Here is a 23,964-nt window from a genome sequence, read left to right as displayed (position 1 = left end):
TCTTAGACAGATGGTTTGTTGGAATGAGATTTTGAGTTTTCTCCTTTGGGGAGGGAGGGAGGTTGCTTGACATGTGGGAGAAACACTTGAATGGATATTTGGTGACCAGAAAAGTTAACTGTGCTTGAGACTGCTTAGCTGTTCCCAGACCCATCTTCTCTTCCTTCTGAGATCACAAGTCGCATTTTCCAGTCTACCTTAGAGTTAAGAGTGCTCACCTGACTGAGTTCTGGTAAAAGGAAGTAGTATGGACCAGTTTGAGAACTGGTTCACAAAACTACCCCGTACCAGAATCTATTTCTCTTCCCTTTCCTCAGTCACCTTGAAACCCACGTGTTGAAAGTGACAGAATCATAAGATGGAACAGGACCTGGATCCTTGATCAATGCTTTGAAGAGAGAACCCTACAGACCCATGTTACTTATTTTGACATTAAATGGGAAAGAATGAAACTTCTATCACGTTTGAGGCATTCTCCATGTCTGGGTTCCTCTGTTACAGCATTTGGCATAACTTATATGATGTGCCTTCTCTGAATCTGTTTCCCTTCTCTTTACATGAAAATAGCAGTAACTGCCTCACAAAGTCACGAGACACAGACCACATGGGAGGTGTCTGGTGTAATACTCAGCATGGTGAAGCACAGTAAACGCTTTTTCTTTTTCTTTTAGGAATTTTTTGAGCCTGGAAGAAGCATGAGACTTCTTTCTAGCTAATTCCTCCACTTTTGAGGAGAATGTTGAGATGTATAAAGGATTAATATATATTTTAATATCTTTGTGTTCTGGGGACCCCGTTTTTCAATAGGAATGTGAATGTTAATTTGTGCTACAACTAAAAAGGAAATATAATTTTCACTAAGGCTTTTCATTATCCCCCTGAAAGCACTCTATATTAAGTGAAAAAATATAAGGTTTGGATGAGCACCTGCCTTTCACAAGTATGGAAAAGTCATTTCTTGAACCCCAAGTGACACAATTAATGGAAGGAGAAAAGACTGTGGCCACGTTACAGCTCTTCTTCTCTGAACACTCTGGGGCGTCACACAGGTGGACAGCTCCACTGCACGTGCCTTTGTGACCAGGAGCTAAGAGGAGTTACATCAGTGATTGAAGGAACACAGAGGATTCTCAGATCAATACGAACTGCACACAAAAATGTTCCAACACTGCTCTGTTCTGCAGCCAATTTCTTTTCACACTTAGCATAAATATTAATGAATTTTGTAAGGCAGGAAATGTTTAATGACCAAGAGTTTCAAGCCAAGTCAAATTTTTTATCTTCCTCCACATTTTTGTGACTTGATTGCTTTGATTTTCCTTTTTGTCTCCCTTTATCTCACACAAACACAGAACTGTCACTATTCCCACTATGTAATAAAATTTTATCACTAATCTGATGACTGCCACTACTTAGAATATCAGCAGAGTGTCGGTCTGGATCAAAGGGAATGTGGCATTTCAGTGAACAGTTCATTGTGAAATGGCCATGTGGTTTGAGTTGAAATGTTACAGGTTGTTCAGTAAGAACTTTCCCTCCTTAGTTAATTTTGTTATCTGTGTTTACAGAGTGTTCCTGGGGGTTCAGACTTCGAGATTTCACCTTACAGTGGCATGAACATAGTTTCCAGTTTGGAGATCACAGAAAAGCATTATTACTTTAAGGTCCCCTAAATTATACCTCTATCTGCTACATCGATTCTAGGCAGTTTCCTTCACTTTGAATTTATTTCCCGTCTGGTTGTGTGGTTACTTTTCCCCTGACTTATCTTACTATTGCAAAATCTCCCTTTCTTTTCTCCAAATGACACTATATCTGTTCAAGCATTTATCCAAAAAATGAGTTTTTTCTCCTCCATTTGCAAGTTCTCTGAAATTATACAGAAGTCATGAGTATCTTCTTATCATCTGAAACCTATTCCTGCTATCACTGAATACACACATTGTATTCTTTATTTTCTATTTCCTTGAAAACACTCTTTTCTGTCCCAGTCTCAAAATCTGGGCCATATTTATTTTTCTACTTTTTTTCTGCCGTCAACCTAAGAGGCTAGCAGACCTTGGCTCTATCATCTGTTCCCTGAGAAGGTCTTTGAGAAAGGCATTCTTGGGTTGTCAAATTGGGAAGAGACTGGGAGAATATTTACTTCTCAAAGAGAAAGAATTTGTAATTGCAAGTTTTCTCAAGTAAATGCTTTAGAAAGGGGGAGGTCAGGAAGTAACCTATCTACAGTTTAGCCAAGATGAGGGAAACACTGTTATTCTGATCAAGTGTCTCTCTGTTCGCTGCGCCAAAAGTAAATCTGATACGGTATGTTTTTTTGTCTCTTGGGGGTCTAAATAATGTCCTCAGATAAGGAGTGTTTGTAGTCTCTGAACTGTCTGCCGAGTCACCAGCATAGAAAGGATCCTTATTCCATCGTGTCCTCTCTGCAGCCTGATGGTGCTCATTTGTGAAACTGTTCACTATGAAATCCTTTCCTAATTCATAAATGTCTTTGGTAAAAACAGATTTTTAAGGGGAACTGTAGAGGGGATGGTCCCCCAAAGGGCCTGTCATCTAGTAGCTTTCTTTCTTTCTTTTCTTTTTTGGTTGGGGAGGTGATTAGGTTTATTTATTTATCCTTGGAGGAGGTACTGGGGATTGAACTCAGGACCTCATACATGCTAAGCATGTGCTCTACCACTTGAGCTATACCTCCCCTAGTTCTCAAAATGAGTTTTCTGTAGGAGCCAAGATTATTTCAAAACTGTTTCCAGACCACTGCAGGGATGGGAAGATTTCAAGATCTATTTTTCCTTCTCCTCCTGAAGCCTGACTTTTAGAAATCAAGATTATATACACCATTCCATTTCAAAAAAAATCTATGATTTTCAATGAGTGCACTTTCTCTCTCTCTCACACACACACACACACACTCTCACACACTCTCTCACTCACTCACACATACTCTCACACTCAGGAGGCGCGTGAGCTTTCATCACGGTCTATAATGGTTCACATCTCTACCATTTCCTTTCATATTCTTTCATTCGTCTGTTTTACACTGGTTTGTTGAGAGTTATTATTTTGCAAATTCTTGATGCTCTGAGAAACACGGGGAAGCAGAGATTGGGTATTTGAAGTTTTCACACTCCAGAAAAAGATAAAAACAAGAATTAACATCACCAGAGTGTAGTTTAGTATGTAACAAAACAAGATTAAACTAACCGTATTTTGAACCTTTTAAGAAAAGAGCAATTATGATGTACAAATTGCTACCTTATAAGGATGAAGTGAAGTCTGTTTTCATTCTTTAAGGCAAAAAGATTGAAAAAATAATAGACTCAATATGTTCTGATCTTTACTTTGTTGTCTGTAAACACAGCTTCTTCGATCCTTGCCATCATTTTTTAACAAGCTTTTGAGCAAGTTGAACAAGTTTACTGAAATGTAAACTCAAAATCAGAAGTGGATACCAGACTCTTGGAATTGTGGGGGACTAAAAAAGAGTCACAGCTGACAGCTGCAAGGAAAAGGCTGTGAAAGGAAAGGTTGATGAGGACAGTTTACTCTTTTTATTTCTGCTACCAATTATAAATCCACGTGCAGTGGCCAGAAATACTTTTTCTTGGATGGCATCTCGATTTTGGATAGAGGTAATGGAGTAGGTTGGGCCCCAGAGTTCGACAAGACACAGTTTGTTGAAATTTGAGATCTTCCATGTCTCTCCTTATAGCTATCGTTTCAGAGTTGATTTCTCAGTTTGGATTTGCTATTCTCTTCTTTCCCATAAAATATTTGGAAAAATTGAAAATTCATTTTTATGGTGATTAAAAATGACAAAGCAGTTTAGGACTAAGGGCAACTCACTTGAGGGAGACTACTCCTGAAGAGGACATCCTCAGGGTCCAAAGGGAAGCTGTTCTCTTTGTTTCTTGACTAGTAGAGAGCAAACATATTTTGTGGCATTTTTATATCCAAGGTGGTATGGTTTTTGATAAATCTAAATATTGTGGACCCCAAGCCACTAATCGTAGTAATAATTTGCTTCTCTATAATTTAATAAGGAGAAATAGGAAGCGAAGAGAAAATGAAGCACAATAAAATAACTTTCTTAATGTGCTCAGTGTCCTAGTTTTTGCCTTAATTCCCACCATTTAGGCTTTTCTTATTAGATCCATAAAATCCCTGGTCCAGAAACACTGTGAAATGCAATCTTCAACGTTGACCTTTGTGCTCCAGGAGGGAAAATACACTCAGAAGACATGTAAGAACTATTTTCCTGTAACTGTTATGGCATTTTCCCTATTGCATTGATGTATATTTCTTTGCATATATTTTCTAAAATAACTTGAGTTTCTCACGGCAGTAACACGGTCTTTTCATCTGTTTCTTAAAATATCTGGAATGACTATGAGCTGATCATAGAATGGTGCCAATGAATCCAAACATTCCTAAAGTATCCAGTTGTCTAGGATTTAACATTCTTTACATTTGTAAAACAAACAAACAAAAAATTCAGTGATACATAGTCTCATATTCAAACAACAAATGTTGAAAGGGATAGTTTAATTCTGCAGATTCTACACAATGTGTTTAATGTGTTGGACAGCCAGAGTGAAAGGCTTAAATGATGCTTCCCTGTTCAAAACAAGGAGTGGTTTCCATGATCTCCATGGGATTAGATCTGGGTTACAAACTATCCTAAGTGAATCAGCAGTTATGTTTTTAATTTGCTGGGTTTTTTTTTTTTTCCCTCCAGATTTACTAAAAGAAATACCCAAAATAAAATTCTAATTGGCTTCGATCCTTGGAGGAAGGTAAGAATGTTACATATTTTGTCATATCTTTGGAAAGGAATAGAATAGAAAATCAATGAGAGACCTTTCTTTTCTGCTCTTTTCTTCTGTTTATTCACGGGAGTTCTGATAACAGACAAGGTACCCAATCAACTATTTTAATAGGATTTGAATTTCCATTTCAGTGACTCAGCTAGTGTTTACCCTCATCCCTAACACTCAAGCACCCTACCTTCTTCACAGTTATACCATAGTAACTAGAGTAGTAACAGGCACTTAGGTGTGTGATTAATTTCTGCTGAATTAAACTTACACAGATTTAAGTTTAAATGATCTTATTCTATATCAGATGTTGGCGAAATTCTCAATCTTGGGCTTTCTAAGAAGTTCCTAGCTTTCAAAAGAAGTTATTCATTTTTAATTCATATTCCATGGAGTGAAGACATCAGTTTTAGAAGGAAACAATTCTGCAATATATCTCATTATTACTTTGTTCTGGAAGCTTGGCCAAGATTCTCAATATCTATACTCGATTTAATAGCAAAAACCTCTGTTGCTATGGAACAAGGATGACTAATGCTGACCAGGACCCTTTCATACACTGATTCTTAGTGTCCTCTTTGGGTGTAGAAAGAGATGCTCCTAATGTTTGCTTATGAGATCTAGGGAGCAATTTCAGCTGCTTTTCTCCAATATCTACTATAATAGACCATGGAAAACTTGTGGATGAATTCAGAGATGACTCTAAGCTACACAGAAGAGAGAAACAGAGAGAAAGAGAGAGAGAGAGAGAGAGAGAAATGCCAATCTGACTTTTTAACCCGGGATGTATATACATTGAAATATATGAATCCTACTTGAGGAGAATGGCTTTTCTTTCCTTCAAGGCACAAATAAGCTAGATAAGGTAATTTCTGAGCATGTTATTATACTGTCATTATTACTGTTTGTATATATTTTAAATAATATGATATGGATCATGAAAGCACCTGACCGCTCTGGAACTCAATACTTTTATGTGTAAGAAACTAAATATTCTCATTGGTAATTTCAGTCTAAAGTTTTGTTTTGAATTTGCCATTACATTGAGACGCATTTTTCACATTGCACACATTAAAACAGTATATGTGATTATATAAAACACATACTTCTGGAATATCATGCAATTACTGCAGTATTATTTTCAAACTTGGTCACTTAGCAATTTATCCCATAATCCTATAACTGTTAAAAGTTTTTGTTTTTTTTTTTAAGAAACTGACCTCGGGAGGAACCCTTAGATGGCATTTTTGTGTGACAAGGCATTAGCTTTTACTAGTAACGATATCTTTGAACATGGTACTATTCAACCAAGCATAGAAATGTTCTTACTCTTAATAAGCCTCAGTAATCAAGGAATCTTTTCTTCCTTATTTCAACAACACAAGTTAAGACAGAAGATCTGTGGACTGTTTTCTCCTAAGATATCATCTGCAATGAAGATCCTTCTCTTTTTCTCTATTTTGTTCTTTGGTGTCTTCGTTCCACCAGGTAACATGAATATTATTGCCAGAGGGGTAAGCACTAAATGAGCAGAGTGTCAGGATTTTTTTAAGTGACTATCATTCACATTCTAGAATCATTATATTATATTAGCAGGACCACACTATATTTATTTACAGTCCCTAGATAAGAAAATATTTGAGTAATTTTTTAATGACATACTCTAGTAAGGGCTGGAATTCACTAAGTTTGTCTGTTGTTGGAAGAAAATAGTGCTATCATGATTGCCTCGATCTCTGAAAAGTATGCTTATTTAAGACTCAAATTCTGCTAAATTTAATATACTAACATATCTGAAAGAAATTGAAGTGGAATGAATTAATGTTTGGAAATCATTCATCCCACATTTATAGTATTGATAGCAGAGGTTAAGTGAGGTTAAATGGCATGCTACGAGTTTTATTATATTCATAAATGAGACTAGTGCACAGTCTACTCATTTCCAGTTGAAATCTTTATGTTGCTGCTTTCCCTGAATCACCAAGATATCTGTCATTCCTGAAACTGGAGAAGATCACCCAAAAATAAATCTAAATAAAAAATAAATCCTGTTCTCTCACTGCTACTCTGCTCTGACACTCACACATAAATAACTTCTTAGCTTACAATCTTACCAAAAGCAGACAAGTAAACAGACTTTAATTGATAATGTAACCCATGTACTCAAGGATTGCAGTTAATTTCAGTAAGTTTAATTTTTCCTTCATCAACTTCATAAAAATTCATTGGAATATGCTTACTAAAATCCCTCTACTTCTAGAAATGTTTCAAGATATTATGCAGAATTATATAAATTTCAGTAAACACTGATGCTTTTTCTTCCTAGTAATAATGATTTTCAATACCTAGCATCTGTTCTGCCTTTTACCCACATTAACTTATTACTCTTTATGATAGCCAGGTGAGGTAATCTTAGGAATGGCCCAATCATTTACTTATTCAACCCAATTTCAAAGGAATGTGCATCATTTGTTTATCATTTTCTAAAACCTTTTCTAGTATATAGGACCATGAAGTAAAGGTAGGTAGATCAGTGTCTTCATTTTGGAAGACATTTTTGTCTTAAACTTCTGAAATAATTTTTTCTTTTATAGAGGGCTCTGACCAGCCTGTTGGCAATTCTATGTCATTATCGAAAATCAAATGTCGACGGAAGTTAGAGAAACTATACTCAGAGACACGTGATTCTTCCACAAGATTTGAAAACATACAGTATGGCACAGAGAAAGACAACACAGGTAAAAATAAAACAAATGGCATTATATCTTGCCCATTTTAATTACTATCTGTCAAATGAAATGAAGGAAATGTTCTAAGTATGGTCTCCAGCCCAGTCCCCATTTACAGTAGCTCTTCTTGTCTTTTACTTTCTAGGCATTTCTTTACACTAACAATGAAATATCAGAAAAGGAAAATAAAGAATCCCTTTTAAAATTGCATCCAAAAAATAAAATAAAATACTTACAAGTAAATCTGACCAAGGAAGTGAAAGACATATGTGAAGAACTACAAAACATTGACTAAAGAAATTAAAGATGACTTAAATAAATGGAAAGATATCTCATGTTCTTGGATTGGAAGAATTAATACTGTTAAAATGGCCATACTACCCAAAGCAATCTACATATTTAATGTGATCCCTGTCAAATTACCCAGGGCACTTTTCATAGAATTAAAACAAATAATCCTAAAATTTATATAGAATCACAAAAGATCCAGAATTGTCAAAGCATTACTGAAGAAAAACAGTGAAGCTGGAAGAATAACCCTCCCAGACCAGACAATAATACAGAGCTACAGTAATCAAAACAGCATGGTATTGGTACAAAAACAGACATATGGATCAATGGAATAGAAGAGACAGCCCAGAAATAAACCCACAAACTTTCAGTAAATGAATCTTTGACAAAGGAGGCAAGAACATACAATGGAGTAAAGAGTCTCTTCAGCAAATGGTGTGGGGAAAACTGGACAGCTGCATGTAAATCAGTGAAGTTAGAATACTCCCTCACATCATACACAAAAATAAACTCAAAGTGGCTTAAACACTTAAGGACAAGACACTACAAACCTCTTAGAAGAAAACACAGGCAAAACATTATCCAACATAAATCTTAGCAATGTTCTCCTAGGGCAATCTACCTGAGCAATAGAAATAAAAGCAAAAATAAATAAATGGGAACTAATTAAACTTATAAGCTTTTGCACAGCAAAAGAAACTATAAGCAAATCAAAAAGACAACCCAAGGTATGGGAGAAAATATTTGCAAAAGGTGAGACTGACCAGGGCTTAATCTCCAGATTATATAACAGCTCATACAACTTAAAAAAAAAAAAACAAAAACCAGTCAAAAAATGGGCAGAAGACCCAAACAAGCAATTCTCCAATAAAGACATACAAATGGACAATAGTCACATGAAAAAAATGCTCAGTATCGCTAATTATTAGAGAAATGCAAATTAAAACTACAGTGAGGTATCACCTCACACCAGTCAGAATGGCCATCATTAAAAAGTCCACAAATGATAAATGCTGGAGAGGGTGTGGAGATAAGGAAACCCTCCACACTATTGGTGGGAATATAGTTTGGTGCAGCCGTTATGGAAAACAGTATGTAGATTCTGCAAAAAACTAAAAATAGAGTTACCATGTGATCCAGCAATCCCAATCCTGGCATATATCCAGAGGGAACCTTAATTCAAAAAGACGCATGCACCCCAATGTTCACAGCAGCACTATTTACAATAGCCAAGACATGGAAACAACCTAAATGTCCATCAACAGATGACTGGATAAGAAGCTGTGGTATATTTATACAATAGAATACTACTCAGCCATAAAAAGTAATACAATAATGCCATTTGCAGCAACATGGACGGACCCAGAGAATGTCATTCTAAGTGAAGTAAGCCAGAAAGAGAAAGAAAAATACCATACGATATCACTTAATGCCAAATTCACATCACTCCCCAAATCCAGACGATGATAAAAGGATATTCAGTGTAGTGTAGCCTCAAAATCTTCTTTACTTAAAATACTTGCAAAATAGATTAATAATATTCCTACTTTATTTAAAATGACATGTATGTTTAAGTCTCTACAAAATATTTTACCAAAAAAAGATGGACAAGGGTTTGATTAATTACGGAGTTAAAAGGTCTTTGAGAATGAGAGCAATGTTTACAGACATCTGTGGCAGTGGTTCACTCATTCTGTCCCACCTTCTAAATATGTCCAATAGGACCTGATTATATTTGCCCAGGGTGGTAGATACGTATTTCCTAAGACAGTATCTTTCATGATCTTTATAAAAGTTTTAAATGTTAAGAAGATCTTTATTGCATTGAACCCAGACCTAGCTTTGCATTGATCTGCACCATTTATTTGTCGTTTTGTTCTTTCGGGACACATTAAATAAATGAAAACCTTCTGGATATCCACGTCCTTACCTCATTCCCCATGATTTTTGAAGTTACAAAATCAGATAAATAATAGTGCAAAATGAGATTGGGCAAAAAATTTTTTAAGTTTCTATAGCTTCAGAAACCTTAGTGTGAAAGAGAAAAAAAGGAAAGTAGCACTGAAAAATTAAGAGCATCGCTGAAGCGTTTATTATACTCATCCCTCTGTTCATTTCTATCCATTATATTTATCTCCCAAAGTGTCTGTTTTTAACCGGAACTTCTCTTGCAGTTGAGGGTGGGGTGCAGATCCAAGAGGAACTGAGATACTTAATAAGAATAAAGCAGTATTTTTCAGTATTTTAGAACTGCTGAAGTCAGGTTACAATGAACAATGAAATCTTATGGAAGAGGAAAGCAGTCACCATATAACAGAAATAAGCATGAATAACATATGAAGAAGATGGAGCTTGGACCACTCATATTCCATGGCTCTAGAGGATGAGCAAGACAGACAGGAGGTAGTAACTACATCAGCAAGCTCTCCAGGTATCTCTCGTGGAGTCATTGCCTAATCACCTGAAAGGCGTGGAGGTGGGACATGTACCTCAGGAACTGGATGCTTGCTGATTTTATTGATTTGCTCTGATACAGTCAGAGAGGAAAGATTCCAATGAAAAAATGAGATGCTCCCTTTCCTTCGTCTCCCCTCTGTGGTCTGTGCCTCTGTGTTTGTCTTTTAAATCTAGGCATTTCTTACCGGGATTATTAATTCCATCCATTCTCTTTCTTTCAGACAAAAGTAAAAGGCACTATGTCCCCTCTTAATTGGAGTCTCGCATGTACAATGCTTGGCGGTCAATGCAAAACTACATGCGGTGATAAAAGAATTTAGGATGATAGACTGTAAAAGACCGACGACTATTTGCTGCATGAGAGAGTGTGACCCTAGGACGTATTGAAGAGTCCCATTCGCAGAAAGAATACTGGCATGAAGCGCCTTCTCATTACTTCATTACTTAGATTACTTCATCCACAGCCTAGTATTTCCGTTCATATATGTCTCTAATAAATAAAGAATTAAATAAACTATATTTCAGCCTGAATCATTCACGAACATTGTGTCTGCTTGGAAGAAAGAGTTAGAATATGGAGGAGAGCTTTGAACTTGGGAATAGCAGCAGATGGGAGAGAAGTCCCTGATGGAACTACTGTGTTCAGTGAGGTTCTGGGGACAATTCTATGTTTAGTGTGAAAAGCACGTTGTAAATGATTGGTGATGTAAAGCAAGCATTCTTTGAGAAGAGTCAAGAGTGGCAAGAGAGGTTATAAGAGACGGAAGGTATGTGTTATCCCTGAACTAGTGAAAATGGTTACAAGAGTTTTCAAGTATTATGGAGTCCTTGTAACTTTTTCATCTTAGTTACACTTTTCCTCTGTTTATTGATAAAATTCTTACAGTAAAAATAATTCAAGAGCATAGCCAGCCTTTTGAGAAGAAATAAGGCGTTAAGGATAATCACTGTTAGGCAAGTAGATTAATCTCTCTTGATCTCACTTTCCTCGCCTATATCATGAAAGGATTTGATGAGAATCTCCAATAAGCTCCACGTTCTTTACTAGTTGATGGCACAGATTTTATGACTCTGTGATTCATTCTTCCAAGTTTTATACAGTGAATGAATCCGGTTTCCTAGAGTAGTAATGTGGAGACTTTTAGCAGTGTTAGCATACCAGGACCTTAGTTAGAAATGTATTTGTCAGGCTCCATTCTAGACCTACTAAACCAGAAGTGCTGAGGTGGGGTCTTGCAATCTGCTCTTAGCAAGCCATCTAGGGGATTGTGCTGTAGCTAAAGTTTAACAATGATTATCCTAGAAAATCTCTTGACTTTGTGGTAGGAGAGGATCAATTAACTGTTCTGGGTACTGTGTAAAACCTGCAGCTCTCCCTCACATTATCTGAAATAATAGTCTTGGGCAGCACGCAAATTGGATCAGAAATCACTTCTGGTTCCATAAACAGAATTAAAAACATTGGTCCTAGAATTGTGAAATCAGATGGTACAAGAAGTTCATAAGTCATATTTAAAAACCTATTGTGTAATTCCCCATACTCATCAGTGACTCCAGAATGATCATGTTCATTTAACTACACATTATGTGAACTGAAATAAATCATTCAAACCCCCCTCCCTAGTTCTTTGTAAGCAGAAGAAATATCAACGGAAACTTCTAGCTGTAAAATCCTATGATTCCAATATTCAATAACTTAACACTAAGAGCATCAGAATATTTAGTACTATATGTAACATGTAATAGAGGGTTTGTATTACTGCAACATTTTCACCCTGATGTTTTAGCAATCCAGACACATATCCCTTTAAAGTCCCTTAAAGATTGTGTTTTTCTGAGAGTCTATTTAAGGTGACACAAGCAGGTCTTACTTTTATGAAAAAAATATAATAATAATTTTTGTGACCCTGTTCTTTGAACATAGCGCTATTCAACCAAGCATACAAATGTTCTTGCCATTGATAAGCCTCAGTAGTTAAAACTACTTCCCAGGAGAATCTATAAATAAAAGGGTTCTCTGTTTCCTTATTTGAAAACAGCTGACTTGAAAAAGAAGATCTGTTGGCCCTTTTTTACTTCCCCCTAAGGAAACTCTCTACCATGAAGATCCATCTCTTTTTCTTTATTCTGCTCTTTTGGGTCACAATTTTACAAGGTAACATGAAAATGTTTATGGGTATACTTGTGTTAATGAGTTTGAGGAGGCATCCATTTTTCCTTGTTAAAAGTATTGTATTAACATAGGGATTAAACGGTTTTTATGCTAAATGCAACGTGGTACTCTAGAGTGAACCCTGAAACAGAAAAAAAAAAAACAATAGTGGGAAAACTCATGAAATGTGAATAAAGTCTGTAGTTTAGTTAACAGTACTATAGCAATATTAATTTTTTAGTCTTGATAAATGTACCATGGTTAAGTGAGATGTTACCATAAGGGGAAGCTGGCCTCTATGATCTTTGCAACTCTTCTGTAACTCTAAGATGATTTCAAAATGAAAAGTGTAAAACACCTGCAAGATCTCATCTTGCCTCATCATCTTCAACCTGAAACAGTTAGTCAGAATCGATGCTTGCTGGAAAAAAATATTCTTTAGCATCATCAATGGGTACGTGGTAGACAGTTCAGTGTTAGAGCTCTATTTATCTTTTTCTTCTTTTTAACCTCCGCCAGGATACTACTTCCAGTCTAGGAAGACTTTCCTAATATTCTGTCCTTGGTACTACAGGCAAACCATGTCCCTTGTTGGCCTTTCTTTAAATATTTCTGGTTGCTACCCTCCTGTCTCTGAGTGCTACAGATCACGTGAATGTTGAGAGTACTCGTACATGGGTGGTATTTTTCATGAGATTTTCTTCCCCTTTGAGGATTATCTCTTCACACCCGGTGTGTAACCAGATTCCCTTCTTCTGAACTAATATGTAAGTATGAATTGTACAGAAATGAAAGAGTAAGGTTTGGAGATGGAGAGACCATTGAGTCTCCTCCCTTCTTCTTAAAAAGCTTATGGTAGAAGAGTGAGTTCAGTCTGTCCAGTTTATAATAACGGCCCTGAAATTATGCTCAATTCACTAACTCTCAGAAAAATGTTCTTTTGTAGAACTCGGCCGACATCTTTAGGATAAATGGAAATCACAATAGAACCAAGGAGAATGAATTAACTTATTCTTTCACTGTGAATATTATACAGTCCATCAATGACAATCTAACACTTTTCACATAATAAACTGAGAAATTATCACTTAAAGGTTGCAAGTGGAATAAATTCTTCTATATAGGGGCCAAACATCAATGAAGTAACAAAGTAATACAGTTCATTGTTAATTTAACTAAGAAAGTAACTTCCTCTCCCTCCATTAAAAAATTGTTACAAAAGGGTCTCTGGATTTTTTCCAGCTCTAGGAAGGGCTGAAAGGAAATTCTACAGATTCATACAGCTTATAACATGTGATAAGTCTTTTTAAATTTCTTTTTTTTTTTTAATTTCAACAATAGCCAACATGACTAGATCACTATGCCGTGTTTTTATGTTGTGTTAGCTTATTATTTTCCCTTATAACAGTGCCCCTGGTAATGACTAATGCTATTTATGCATTTATGAATGAATTTATAATTATGTGTTCTGAGACTTAGAAATTATAAATCTCTTGGAGGATACAGTGGCATAGATTAAAACACTGATGTAATTAACTTTGTATATTTTCTCTTATCTTTTCAAAGTGAGGCCATTGTTCTTGTTAACCACATGTGTACCAAACTTTTAGAGAACTGCTACCGTTAGTGATAAAAAAAAAAAAAGTAAAAGAAATATGTCAAGATATAGATTTTCTTCACAAAATCAGAAGAGGTGTTTATGGAATAGAGACACTTAGACATTAAGTGTCTAAGACAACATTAAGAATGCTGTCTTTCATCTTACAGCTCACCAACATATGGTGGTTGAACTAAACTGGATAAAATTAAATGTCTTATATACAACTCATAGAGTCCCTCAGTTGTTTTTTTATATTTCCCTTCAGATGGTGGAAGTTCTGACTCAAAATTGAGGTACAAAAACTCATCCTTTTCCGCTCAGACCGTTACAGATGAAAAGATGTCTAGATTAAAGGTCCTTACATTTTCTACGCAGGCAAATTTCCACTGAAGTCACTTCGTTTTCCCTCCTCATTTTCTCAAGTTACATAAAGGCACTGAATGTCTAGAAATGAAGTCTTGTTTCATTCTCATCTACTGTCTTACTCTATCTACCAAACTGAAAACTGCATTATTGCCAATAATCACTTTTCTTTAAGCCTGACATGGACTGTGGATAGGAGAGTCTAGTTCTGCGTTCAGAAGGTAGTCATGACTTCCCCCACCCCAGGTTTCCAAGAAAGTTAAAGACAGTCTAAGGCATAAAATAGCAAGTAAGTGAAAATAAAAGGAAATTATTTTTTTAAATAATTTTTTAAAGATACTTGAGGAGCTATTGTGCCCATTTTTAGGTTATATATTAAGTAGAGTTTTATATATGGGTTTAAAGAAATCCCCGAACATGTGAAAATGTTATAGGCATAATGTGAATGATATTATCAAGTGCTTTGTGAGAGCGACGGAGACGTTATTTTCTTGAAAGTGATCAACAGAGACTTCAGAGAGAAGACAGTATCTGAACAATGTATCTGCAGGCAGAGGCAATACATGTTTGGCTCATCACAGCACAGAGGTTTTCAGTGAGGGCAAGGAGATATGATGTGATGTCTGGAGACCTTATAGGTTGTCACAGCAGGCACTACTGGCATCTAATGGGTAGAGCCCTGGGATGTTGCTGAACACTCTTCACTAAATAGCATAACATCCCACAAAAGAACTGTCCAACCCAAAAGGTCAACAGTGCCTGGGGTGAGGAAGCCTGCCCTGGGGACGGTCATGGAGTTTGACAAGAAGTGCACCGAAGAGTTGAATGAGTGGATGGGTGCTTGCAAAGATGAGTGTCAGTGGTCCAAAGACACGAGGGGAAGACTCCTATTTAGAGGTCAGAATGAGGAGAAAGAAGACAGTAATATTTTTAGAAAAGTGAAATTAGACAAAGAAGGGATAGAAAAGGGTGAGGTCAGTTTAGGGTGGAATATTGGACAACAGTGTCAAATGTGACAAAACTCTTGTCTGAAATGAGTATAATTCAGGTTTCTATCACTGGCAAATTATACACAGGCTTGATAATAGTAATTTCCCCAGAAACTGCAGAGTAAATAATGATATTTAGAAGTTTACATTTAAACTGCTCAGAGTAACCATGCATATTTTTGGCTGTATCTCATATCATATTCAGCATTGCTTGAGTTTTAGTGAGAAGACAGCTAATTTTAATAGAAGAACTAAGTTTCATATCAGCTGTTTGTACCAACAATATGGAAGATGTCATTCTGAGTCTAGAGACCCATGACTAAGTACCATCACTTACCACCAACTGGAAATGTAGACAGAATATCCAGGCAGAAAGGCCTGGTCTATAGAGGAACTATTTGATACCAAACCTTAATTAACAGTAGAAACTAGTGGTAGGATTCATTTGCTTTCATACCATGAATATATAAAAAATATTTGAGTCTGCCCTGTGGTCAGCCATTGGCAAAATTCAGAGTCCTCCCACACCAGTTCTCTTTAATCTCACAGCATCTTAAGGTAAGTACTTATCAAAAGGGATGTGTATATTTAAAAAGACCCCCAAAACAAAAAGGGCTTCTCAAAGTACATAGGTCAAAGCATCAAGTGAAATACGCAATTAAAAGAGATTTGGCTTAGAATGGATCTTACAGTCTATCAGTCCAACATCTCCCAGTTCCCCAGGGATCTCCAACTACCCTAAATGATCAGCTTTAGTGAGAGGCAGTCTCCAAACTACAAGACAAAACATGGAGCTGGGAGCACTGGTAATTTTAGAAATCATGCAATGGTCCAAAATGGCCCGATCTTGTAGTCATTCCCCTTAAAAAAAAAAAAAAAATCAATGCTGTCATCAGATACACAACTAAGTTAATTCATTTCTTGGGGGAAATAAATCTCAAAATATACAGGGGAGTTGGAAGAATTCAGACAAATTGCCTAACAGTGCCTCTCCTGACATTAAAGAAAAGTAAAATCAAGCTGCAGTAGAAATCTCTTGAAGGAGAACTCACTAAGCACAACATTCAATCTAAGTAATGTTTGTGAGAGCAGGAGGTGAATTACGTGGACTTCTTTTAGTGTTGACTTTGGAAATGACCTCCCAGTTGCTCTCCAGTCACTTGTAAGGAAGGAAGCTGGCACACTTCACTTAGGTCCCAGACACTTTCTAATTTCCAGGATTTACTTTGCATCAAAGGACAGTGCATTCACTTACACTTTGCTCAGGAAGATTTCCCCATCATAAATTAGAAGGGGACTTTTTCTTTTGCCCTACTACACGATCTTTTGCTTCTCTCCTTTTAAAATATGGGCATGTCGTAGCTAGAGTGCTAATTTCAGCCATTCTTTCCTTCTTACAGCCAGAAGGAGATATCCTCACTATGGTAGCTTGGATTTGAGGAGAGAGTGCAGAAAGGGCAATGGTCGATGTAAACTTCAGTGCCGTGAAAGTGAAATTAGGATTGCTTACTGCATGAGACCTTCAACTCACTGCTGCTTGCAGAAGTAACGGTGGCAGAAGACAAGAGAGACACATGCTCCGAGAAGAGGGACCAGTGTTACTCAGTATTCCTTCACGTCCTTTCAGCACAGCCTTCCAGGCCTGTGTGTCACTGTCACACACAAAGAATGGAATAAAATGTAGCAGTGAACCATTCAGAGGTGGTTCTATGTCATACACACATCTGGTGCCTTTACCTTGCATTTTCTCTGGACCTCTTGGTACCAGAAGGAAGCACATTTTTATTTTACGCAAGTTCTTCAAGAACTGTTCCCGTTTCTATGGGCCCTGTGCTCGCTGACATAAGAAACCCAGGTCACAGGTACTGACCGATCTGACTTCTGAGATCAGATCAAGCCTCCAGGAGCAACGTGCTGTTACTTTCTTATTAAACACTGTGTACAGATTATCCCATAGGAAAAAAATATAAACCCACTGGACCCGTGAGACTAGACAATGAGAGCGCAGATCCTTCTCGTGAAAGCACCAGGCTGGAATGAGAGAAGGACATGGTGTAAGAACGGAGGAACAGAGGAAACTCACAATCAGCTCCAGTTTCTCTCTGCATTTCGTATGTGGTGGAGAAAAATATGTGTCAGGAAATTGAAGAGGGAGTGAAAGGGGAAGGAAATAATTTCATAGAGAAGAGACTACCTTTATTTTGACCTAGGAAGCCAGCAACTAGGACTGGCAGCAGAACTCAGCTCCTCGGTCCTGAGAGATGACCGTGGCTGGGGGGTCACACACACGGCAGAGGGAAGAGGAGGGGTCTCTCCCCCCTTCAGCTCCTCTCCGCCTGCCTCCTCTGAAGGCCACTGTAGTTCCCCCCAACAATGCTCTCATCAGCACTCCTGGATCATGCATTTTCTACTCAAAAATGCAAACTCTGCTTCTTTTATGAGTTCAAGAATACAGTTTCCTCATTTGCATTCATTCAGAATTCTTTTTAAAAAAAGTATCATCAATACCACAACATAGTAATCAAACAATTAGGAAATTCTCTTCCTCCCAAAATAAAATGAAGTCATTTTTTGGTCATTTAACTGAAGGAAAAGGGGATTTATTGAGTGGATACCTGTGGGCCAGACTCGGACTCAGAAAGATACAAGGATTTCCAGGCCCCTGCTACATCCTTGACATTTTTATTCTGGTGTCTCACCCCATGTTCCAAATGCAGATGAGACCCCAGCAAAATGTATGAGGAAATAAATTTTCCCTATTAAGATAAAGCTTCTGGATATATTTCCATCACAAGGGATGGTTTCAGTTTTAGTTTTATCTTAATAGTAGCATACGAGTTCCCATTATGAAACAATTATTTCCTAGGCATATATTGGAGCCTTGCATGCATGACCTTTCACATTTGAAAAACTTAAAATAGACTTTGATGGTCCAGCATGTTGCCTTACAGTGTAAATGCCTTCAAAAGTATGTTGACAATATTCATGTAAACAGTTTCTCAACCTCAGCATTACTGATACTTCAGTCCAGGCAGTTCTCTGTTGTAACAGCTCTCCTGTGCACTGTATCTTTAGCAGCAAGATGCTTCTTCCCCATTCCTAGCCTTTACCCACCAGGTGCTAATAGCACCCTTTCCACCAATTGTGAAAACCGAAAATGTCTACCTACATTGCTCAGTATCCCCATGGGGCTCCACTCTCTACTAAACATTTAATGCACAACCAAACTGTGTTTCCATGTGCATATCTAAAGTGGTTTAGTTTTTAATAAATTACTCTATCAGTAAGTATTTTTGTGCCTATTGTGTTACAATATCCAGCTGTGTTGGGTAGGAGGTAACAAAGAATCAGAAGAAATCATAACTGTCACATAAGGGTTTATATTTTGGCTACAAGAATAAGCTACCATAACAAATGTTTAAGAACATATATATATAATTAAGTGCTACATTATGTTACGTAGAGCGTTGAAAGGAATGTTTGCTCCAGTATATTAAAAAAATTCAATTAACAGTGAAACGTGGAAGGGAGAAGTACTGAACTAATGATACTGTGAAGCAGCAATGAGTAGGTTTAAAAAATTGAGAAAATGAAAATTACAAGTTTTTAAAGACCTATAAACACCATCTTAATGAAAGCTTGGGAAAGTCAACCTGATCTTAATAAAGTAAGAAAAAAAAGACAGGAGAGCAGAAGCTTAACACTGATGTGAGCTGCAAGATGAGGACGTAACACATTTCGTGCAAGTGACATGTTTGTATCTGGGTCTCTTTCTGAAACAGCCGACAATTTGTGCTATAAGACATCCTGACATCCCAGGCGCTCCACCTCCCCAACACATGGTCTCACGACTAGACCAGGTTTCTTTCCCTTTGGTACAAAGCCACCCGCCCCCCCGTAGGAAAAGTCAGGCTGATGACTTCAGATGTCTTTCTTGATTGCAGCCAGAAGTGAGCTTGAACCAAAGTACAGATTTGAGAGATGCCAAGCAGTGAAAGGAACATGCAAAACATTCTGTGACGATGTTGAGTATGACTACGGATACTGCATTAGATGGAGAAACAGGTGCTGCATATAAATTCCGGATATCAGAAGCACCGCTGGGGATCCCGGCGCAGAAGAGAGATGAATCTGACTGGCCCAAGAGTAGGTAACAGGAAAATGCCCCAATGTTTAATGGAAACACGTACTTTTAAATCTTAAATGCTACTGTTTACATCAATAAAAACAATTTACTGTCTCTAGTCTGTCTATTCTTTGCTCACTCGATTTGTATTTCAGATGGATGAACATATCGGTGAAGCAAAGGAACAAACTCGCATTGTGCTTATAATCTCATTTGGGCCACATACATTCTACTTCTCTGTGCCCACAAGCAAATTACGGGGAAAGTGGAAGGATTCTTAAGAAATGATGGAAAGTAACACAAAAGCAGGAAAGGTTTCTCAAAACAGAAAGGCACATTAGCATTCGATCTCTTTCCCTCGTGTGTAAGATGAGGCTGAGGAAGCCTTCCTACTTGAGGTGAACACAAATTTATTTATGTGGTTCATTTATAACAAGTTCTCTGGTGCCATGCCATGTTATACTCCCCCTTGGGGGGGATTTTTCCCATAATTCTCATCTCAGGATTTAACTAGGGGTCAACATTTTCTTATAAATCTTTCTTTCTTACTACAGGAACATTAAAAGTTTGACTCCTCACCATGGTGATTCAACCAAATAACCCTCCTCACTCCCCAACTCTCTGACAGGTTAGAGTCAAAAAAAGAGAGAGAGAGAGAGAAACAAGAACACAAACAAAAAGCCAAGCTTAGAGATAATGTGACAGAGAGATGTAATTCAGAACCTTTATTGCTACAAACAGTCAGCGGTTTTAGATACGTGCAATTTTAACTTGTTAATTACATACTTATATTCACTAGAATGAGGTAGCTTTACATACTAGGCCAAAGAAGAAATCAAAAGCCAGAGTGATAAAAGCAAGCAGGGAGGCAGCCCAGCGTGGGGTGGAGGTAGCGAAGCTACAACAAACCCAGCAAGTCTTGAGGTTTTATACCTGGGCTGTGAGAGTCATAGTCTTAATTCTACGCTAGGCAGATAACTGGAATGAACACTGTTTATGAGAATGACATGAAACACTGCCGTCACATGAAGGACGTATAGGAAATTAAGAGTGTATTAATTTCTATATAATTACTAAATCACTGTATGTAAAACAGACATCACCAAGGACCTACCGTATAACACAGGGAGCTATATTCAATTTCTTGTAATGAGCCATAACAGAAAAGAAACTGAAAAATAAATATGTATGTATGTATATGTATAACTGAATCATTTTGCTGTACACCTGAAACTAACACTGTAAACTGACCACACTTCAATAAAAAGTAAGAAGTAAAAAACGAGTATATTGGGGGGGAGGTTATAGCTCAAGCAGTAGAGTGCATGCTTAGCATGCAGAGGTCCTGGGTTCAATCCCCAGTACTTCCTCCAAATATAAATAAATAAACCCAATTATCTACCCCCCAAAAAGAAAAAAGAGAAAAAAAATCATTGAAAAATGAGTGTACTGGTATCTCATTTGGGGACCCTGAAAAAGTGAGTCACTAAATCGGTCAGAAAAGAGGAGAGCAGACTTCAGCTGAAGCAGCAATAGAAGCTTGGGGGGGAATTCACCCTCATCTCCCCACCCACCGTAGGAAGATGAGAAGAGCAGTATCATTAAAACAGCAATGAAAATCAGAGCCATGAACAAACCGCAGAGCTGTAAGTAAACTCAGAAGGTGGTGAAGACAGACCAGCCACTTCAAAGGAGAACATATTAACCATCAAGCAGAACACAGAAGCCACAGCAGGACCCTGCAGGGAACACGAGAGACCTGGAGGCTGCAAGTTTCAAAGTAGAATGTCCGTAGCTAAGAGACAAATTGTTCAAGAACTTTTGCCCACATGGATTTATTACGTTTCCACAGAAAACCATAGGAGCTGGGGAGTTAGTTTAAAAACAAGGGTAATAAAGTTCTCTAAATGAAAACTGGAGATTTGGAGATCAAAAATTTAAAGCCATTACCCAGTAGACTGCCCAGGCATCATTAACAAACTTAACATCCTTGGAAACTACTAAGCCTCGGATGACAGCATGCATGTTTTCTTTCTTTCTTTTTTTTTTTTTTTTTGGAGGTAAATTGGTGATGTTTTTCAACTATAGTCCTGCTTACTAAGCCACAGACTCAATGATCTTCTAAGACGTAGAACTAAACTATGAGCCACACAAGTCAACCATAAATGCAGATGTCTCTCATCTCCAACTGTAGTGAGTTTCATGTATATAACATCATCATTGTTTCTTGCTTTAAGAAACTTCACCAGCCATAGGAATTTGTTATTTGTAATGTTTTCCTTCTTTCTGGCACATGTTCCTTCAATAAAAGTCACGCATTTATTGGAATTTTTTCTTGAAAACTAGAGAAGGGCATTCTCAAAGTTCTGCCCAGATTACTATGTATGAGTCAAGTAAATACAGAGCTAGCCACGGGGTGCTGATAAATAGTTTAGGATTAATTCAGTAAGACATGGTTAAACTGGCGACTAAGAACATTAACTCTGACAGGGTGAGTGCCTCTTTAAAGGATGTGCTCCGGGCAGTTGATACTCAAAGTGTGCTCTACAGACCAAGAGCATTTACATCACAGGAGAGCTAGTGAGCAACGGAGCATCTCTGTCCTGTTGAACCAGAATCTGCATTTTAACCAGCACCCAGGGATTCACATGCAACTTAGAGTTCAACTGTTTTAAGCAACGCATCAGAGCCATATCCATCTACAAATCAATCTCTTATCTTCCTTCTTCCCCTCCCTCTTCATTTCTTTTCTTCTCCCCGTTTCCCTTCTAAAGTGCTTATTCTCATCTCTAAATTAACCTGAAATGTCCCCTGTGGGAGTTTCTGGTTTTGTCTGTGTGTTAGACCCTGTTGGGGGATGTGAATGTCTCCTAAAGTAAACATGTATTGTGAGATAACAGGGAAAGACCCTGCCATGAACTCCCACATGGGTCAGTAGGTCATATTATTGGATTGTTCCTTAACGAAGTACAAAATCTAACTCAAGGCTGACTGGAAGTGGGGTAGGCGAGGCAGATACATATCAATGATCTAACAATAGGTCAGACTCAGGGACAGGCTCTCCTTACTTGTGGTGGACCTGAGTGGTAGCAGTTTAAGCAGGTTCAAGGAGAGGAGAACTGAATGAAACCACGGGGAGAGTCAAGACCCAGGGGAACAATGGACTGGCAGCTCAGAGAGACACCTTGTCTAAGCTACCATCTTCTCCCTTATCAACCACTGCAGTGTTCTCCAAGAACACCTCCCTCCCTGACTCTGCTAGTACTCCCTTCCAAAGGTTTCCCACCATATGCCAGCATGAATTCATAAACTCTTAAACGCCTTCCAACAAACATATAAGAAAATCCACCACTTCCCCATGGCCTGAGAAGCCCAGGAGAGATGGAGATGCTGCCGCTCCCTGACCACCCCCGCCCCCACCACTTGTCCACTGCTCGCCAAGTATCAGCCTCTCACCTGCTATTTGCTCCTCACACACATTACACTCTCAGGAATATTTAACTTTGGCTCACGCAGCATGAGCCACCCTTTGTGGGCCACCCCCTCTCAGGATGGTGCAAGTCATCTTCGGGATCACGTAACACAATACTTCTCTTGAGAGGCGCTCCCCTTCCTAACACTCGATGGAATTTTACAAAGAGCAATTCAAACCTGAGAAGTGAGCTCCCAGCGTGGCGGTGACCGTGCACACCTTGCCTACTGCTCACTCCTAGAGTCTTGAGTTGTACCAACCCCCAGGGGGAGCTCAGTAATTTTTAAAGTGAGGAATGAGTGATTTCTTTGTCAGAGTCACACATGATCTCATCTGCTCTACAGCACAACTCAGTAAGTCTGATATTAAAATCACAGTTTTATTAATAAAGTGACCTCAAAACGGTCACTCAGTAAGAGCAAGCCTAAGGGTCAACTCCAGGGTTTTCTAATGTCAAAGAACAGGTCCATTCTGTATCCTGAAATCAGTCACCTGGTCAGGGGGGCCCCGGTGGAGGCGATCTGTTAAGGGTATGAATGCTCAGAAGTTGGGAACTGTATCAAATGGACTTTGGAAACACGTTATAAACCTTGTCTCTTCATTCCTGAGACTCCGAGGAAAACTTTCAAAGCGACAGAAGCGTGCACTTGACAGCTCTCTGCACTCTTTAGTCTGGTTTCAGTTTCTAAAATACATTCCTACTTGTGTTATCTCACACGAGAAGCATTTTTTTTTTCAAATGTATTACGATTTTTGGTAATTTTTAACAAAACAGAGACTCTGCAGTAAGCTCTTTGCCTGATGGAGAAGTGGGGAAAAGAAGTGGGCTTCCCTTGTGACGTCACTAAGGGACTTACTTCAGTAAGGATGATGGGAACTAGAAATAGTCTCAGGTTTTATTTAATTTTTTCAGTTGTTTTCTTCCCACTCTTTTTTCTTTCCATTTCTAAGTACACTATGTG

At 37.9% G+C, this 23,964-nt stretch overlaps 2 protein-coding genes across 3 annotated transcripts; both read left to right on the top strand.

Annotated features, from left to right (window-relative positions):
* The first annotated feature begins 6,171 nt into the window (after positions 1 to 6,171).
* Positions 6,172 to 11,237, top strand: LOC102512560 (beta-defensin 112-like). Its single transcript, XM_032463233.1, has 3 exons — positions 6,172 to 6,311; positions 7,418 to 7,561; positions 10,522 to 11,237. The coding sequence occupies exons 1-3, from the start codon at positions 6,257 to 6,259 to the stop codon at positions 10,551 to 10,553; spliced, it is 231 nt and encodes a 76-aa protein (XP_032319124.1). The 5' UTR covers positions 6,172 to 6,256; the 3' UTR covers positions 10,554 to 11,237.
* Positions 11,238 to 12,234: 997 nt separating this feature from the next.
* DEFB110 (defensin beta 110) lies at positions 12,235 to 19,606 on the top strand. 2 transcript variants are annotated; one of them, XM_032463234.1, is made up of 2 exons: positions 12,235 to 12,455; positions 19,349 to 19,606. In XM_032463234.1, exons 1-2 carry the CDS (start codon positions 12,401 to 12,403, stop codon positions 19,480 to 19,482), a joined length of 189 nt encoding a protein of 62 aa, XP_032319125.1. In that variant the 5' UTR covers positions 12,235 to 12,400; the 3' UTR covers positions 19,483 to 19,606. The 2 variants fall into 2 exon arrangements, with proteins under 2 accessions (XP_032319125.1, XP_006190799.1); XM_006190737.2 differs by lacking the exon at positions 19,349 to 19,606 and adding an exon at positions 16,805 to 17,119.
* The last annotated feature ends 4,358 nt before the right edge of the window (positions 19,607 to 23,964 follow it).

The sequence above is a fragment of the Camelus ferus genome, chromosome 20 (genome assembly GCF_009834535.1).
Source record: "Camelus ferus isolate YT-003-E chromosome 20, BCGSAC_Cfer_1.0, whole genome shotgun sequence".
NCBI classification, from domain to species: domain Eukaryota; kingdom Metazoa; phylum Chordata; class Mammalia; order Artiodactyla; family Camelidae; genus Camelus; species Camelus ferus.
This window is presented reverse-complemented; position numbering and strand designations above follow the sequence as displayed.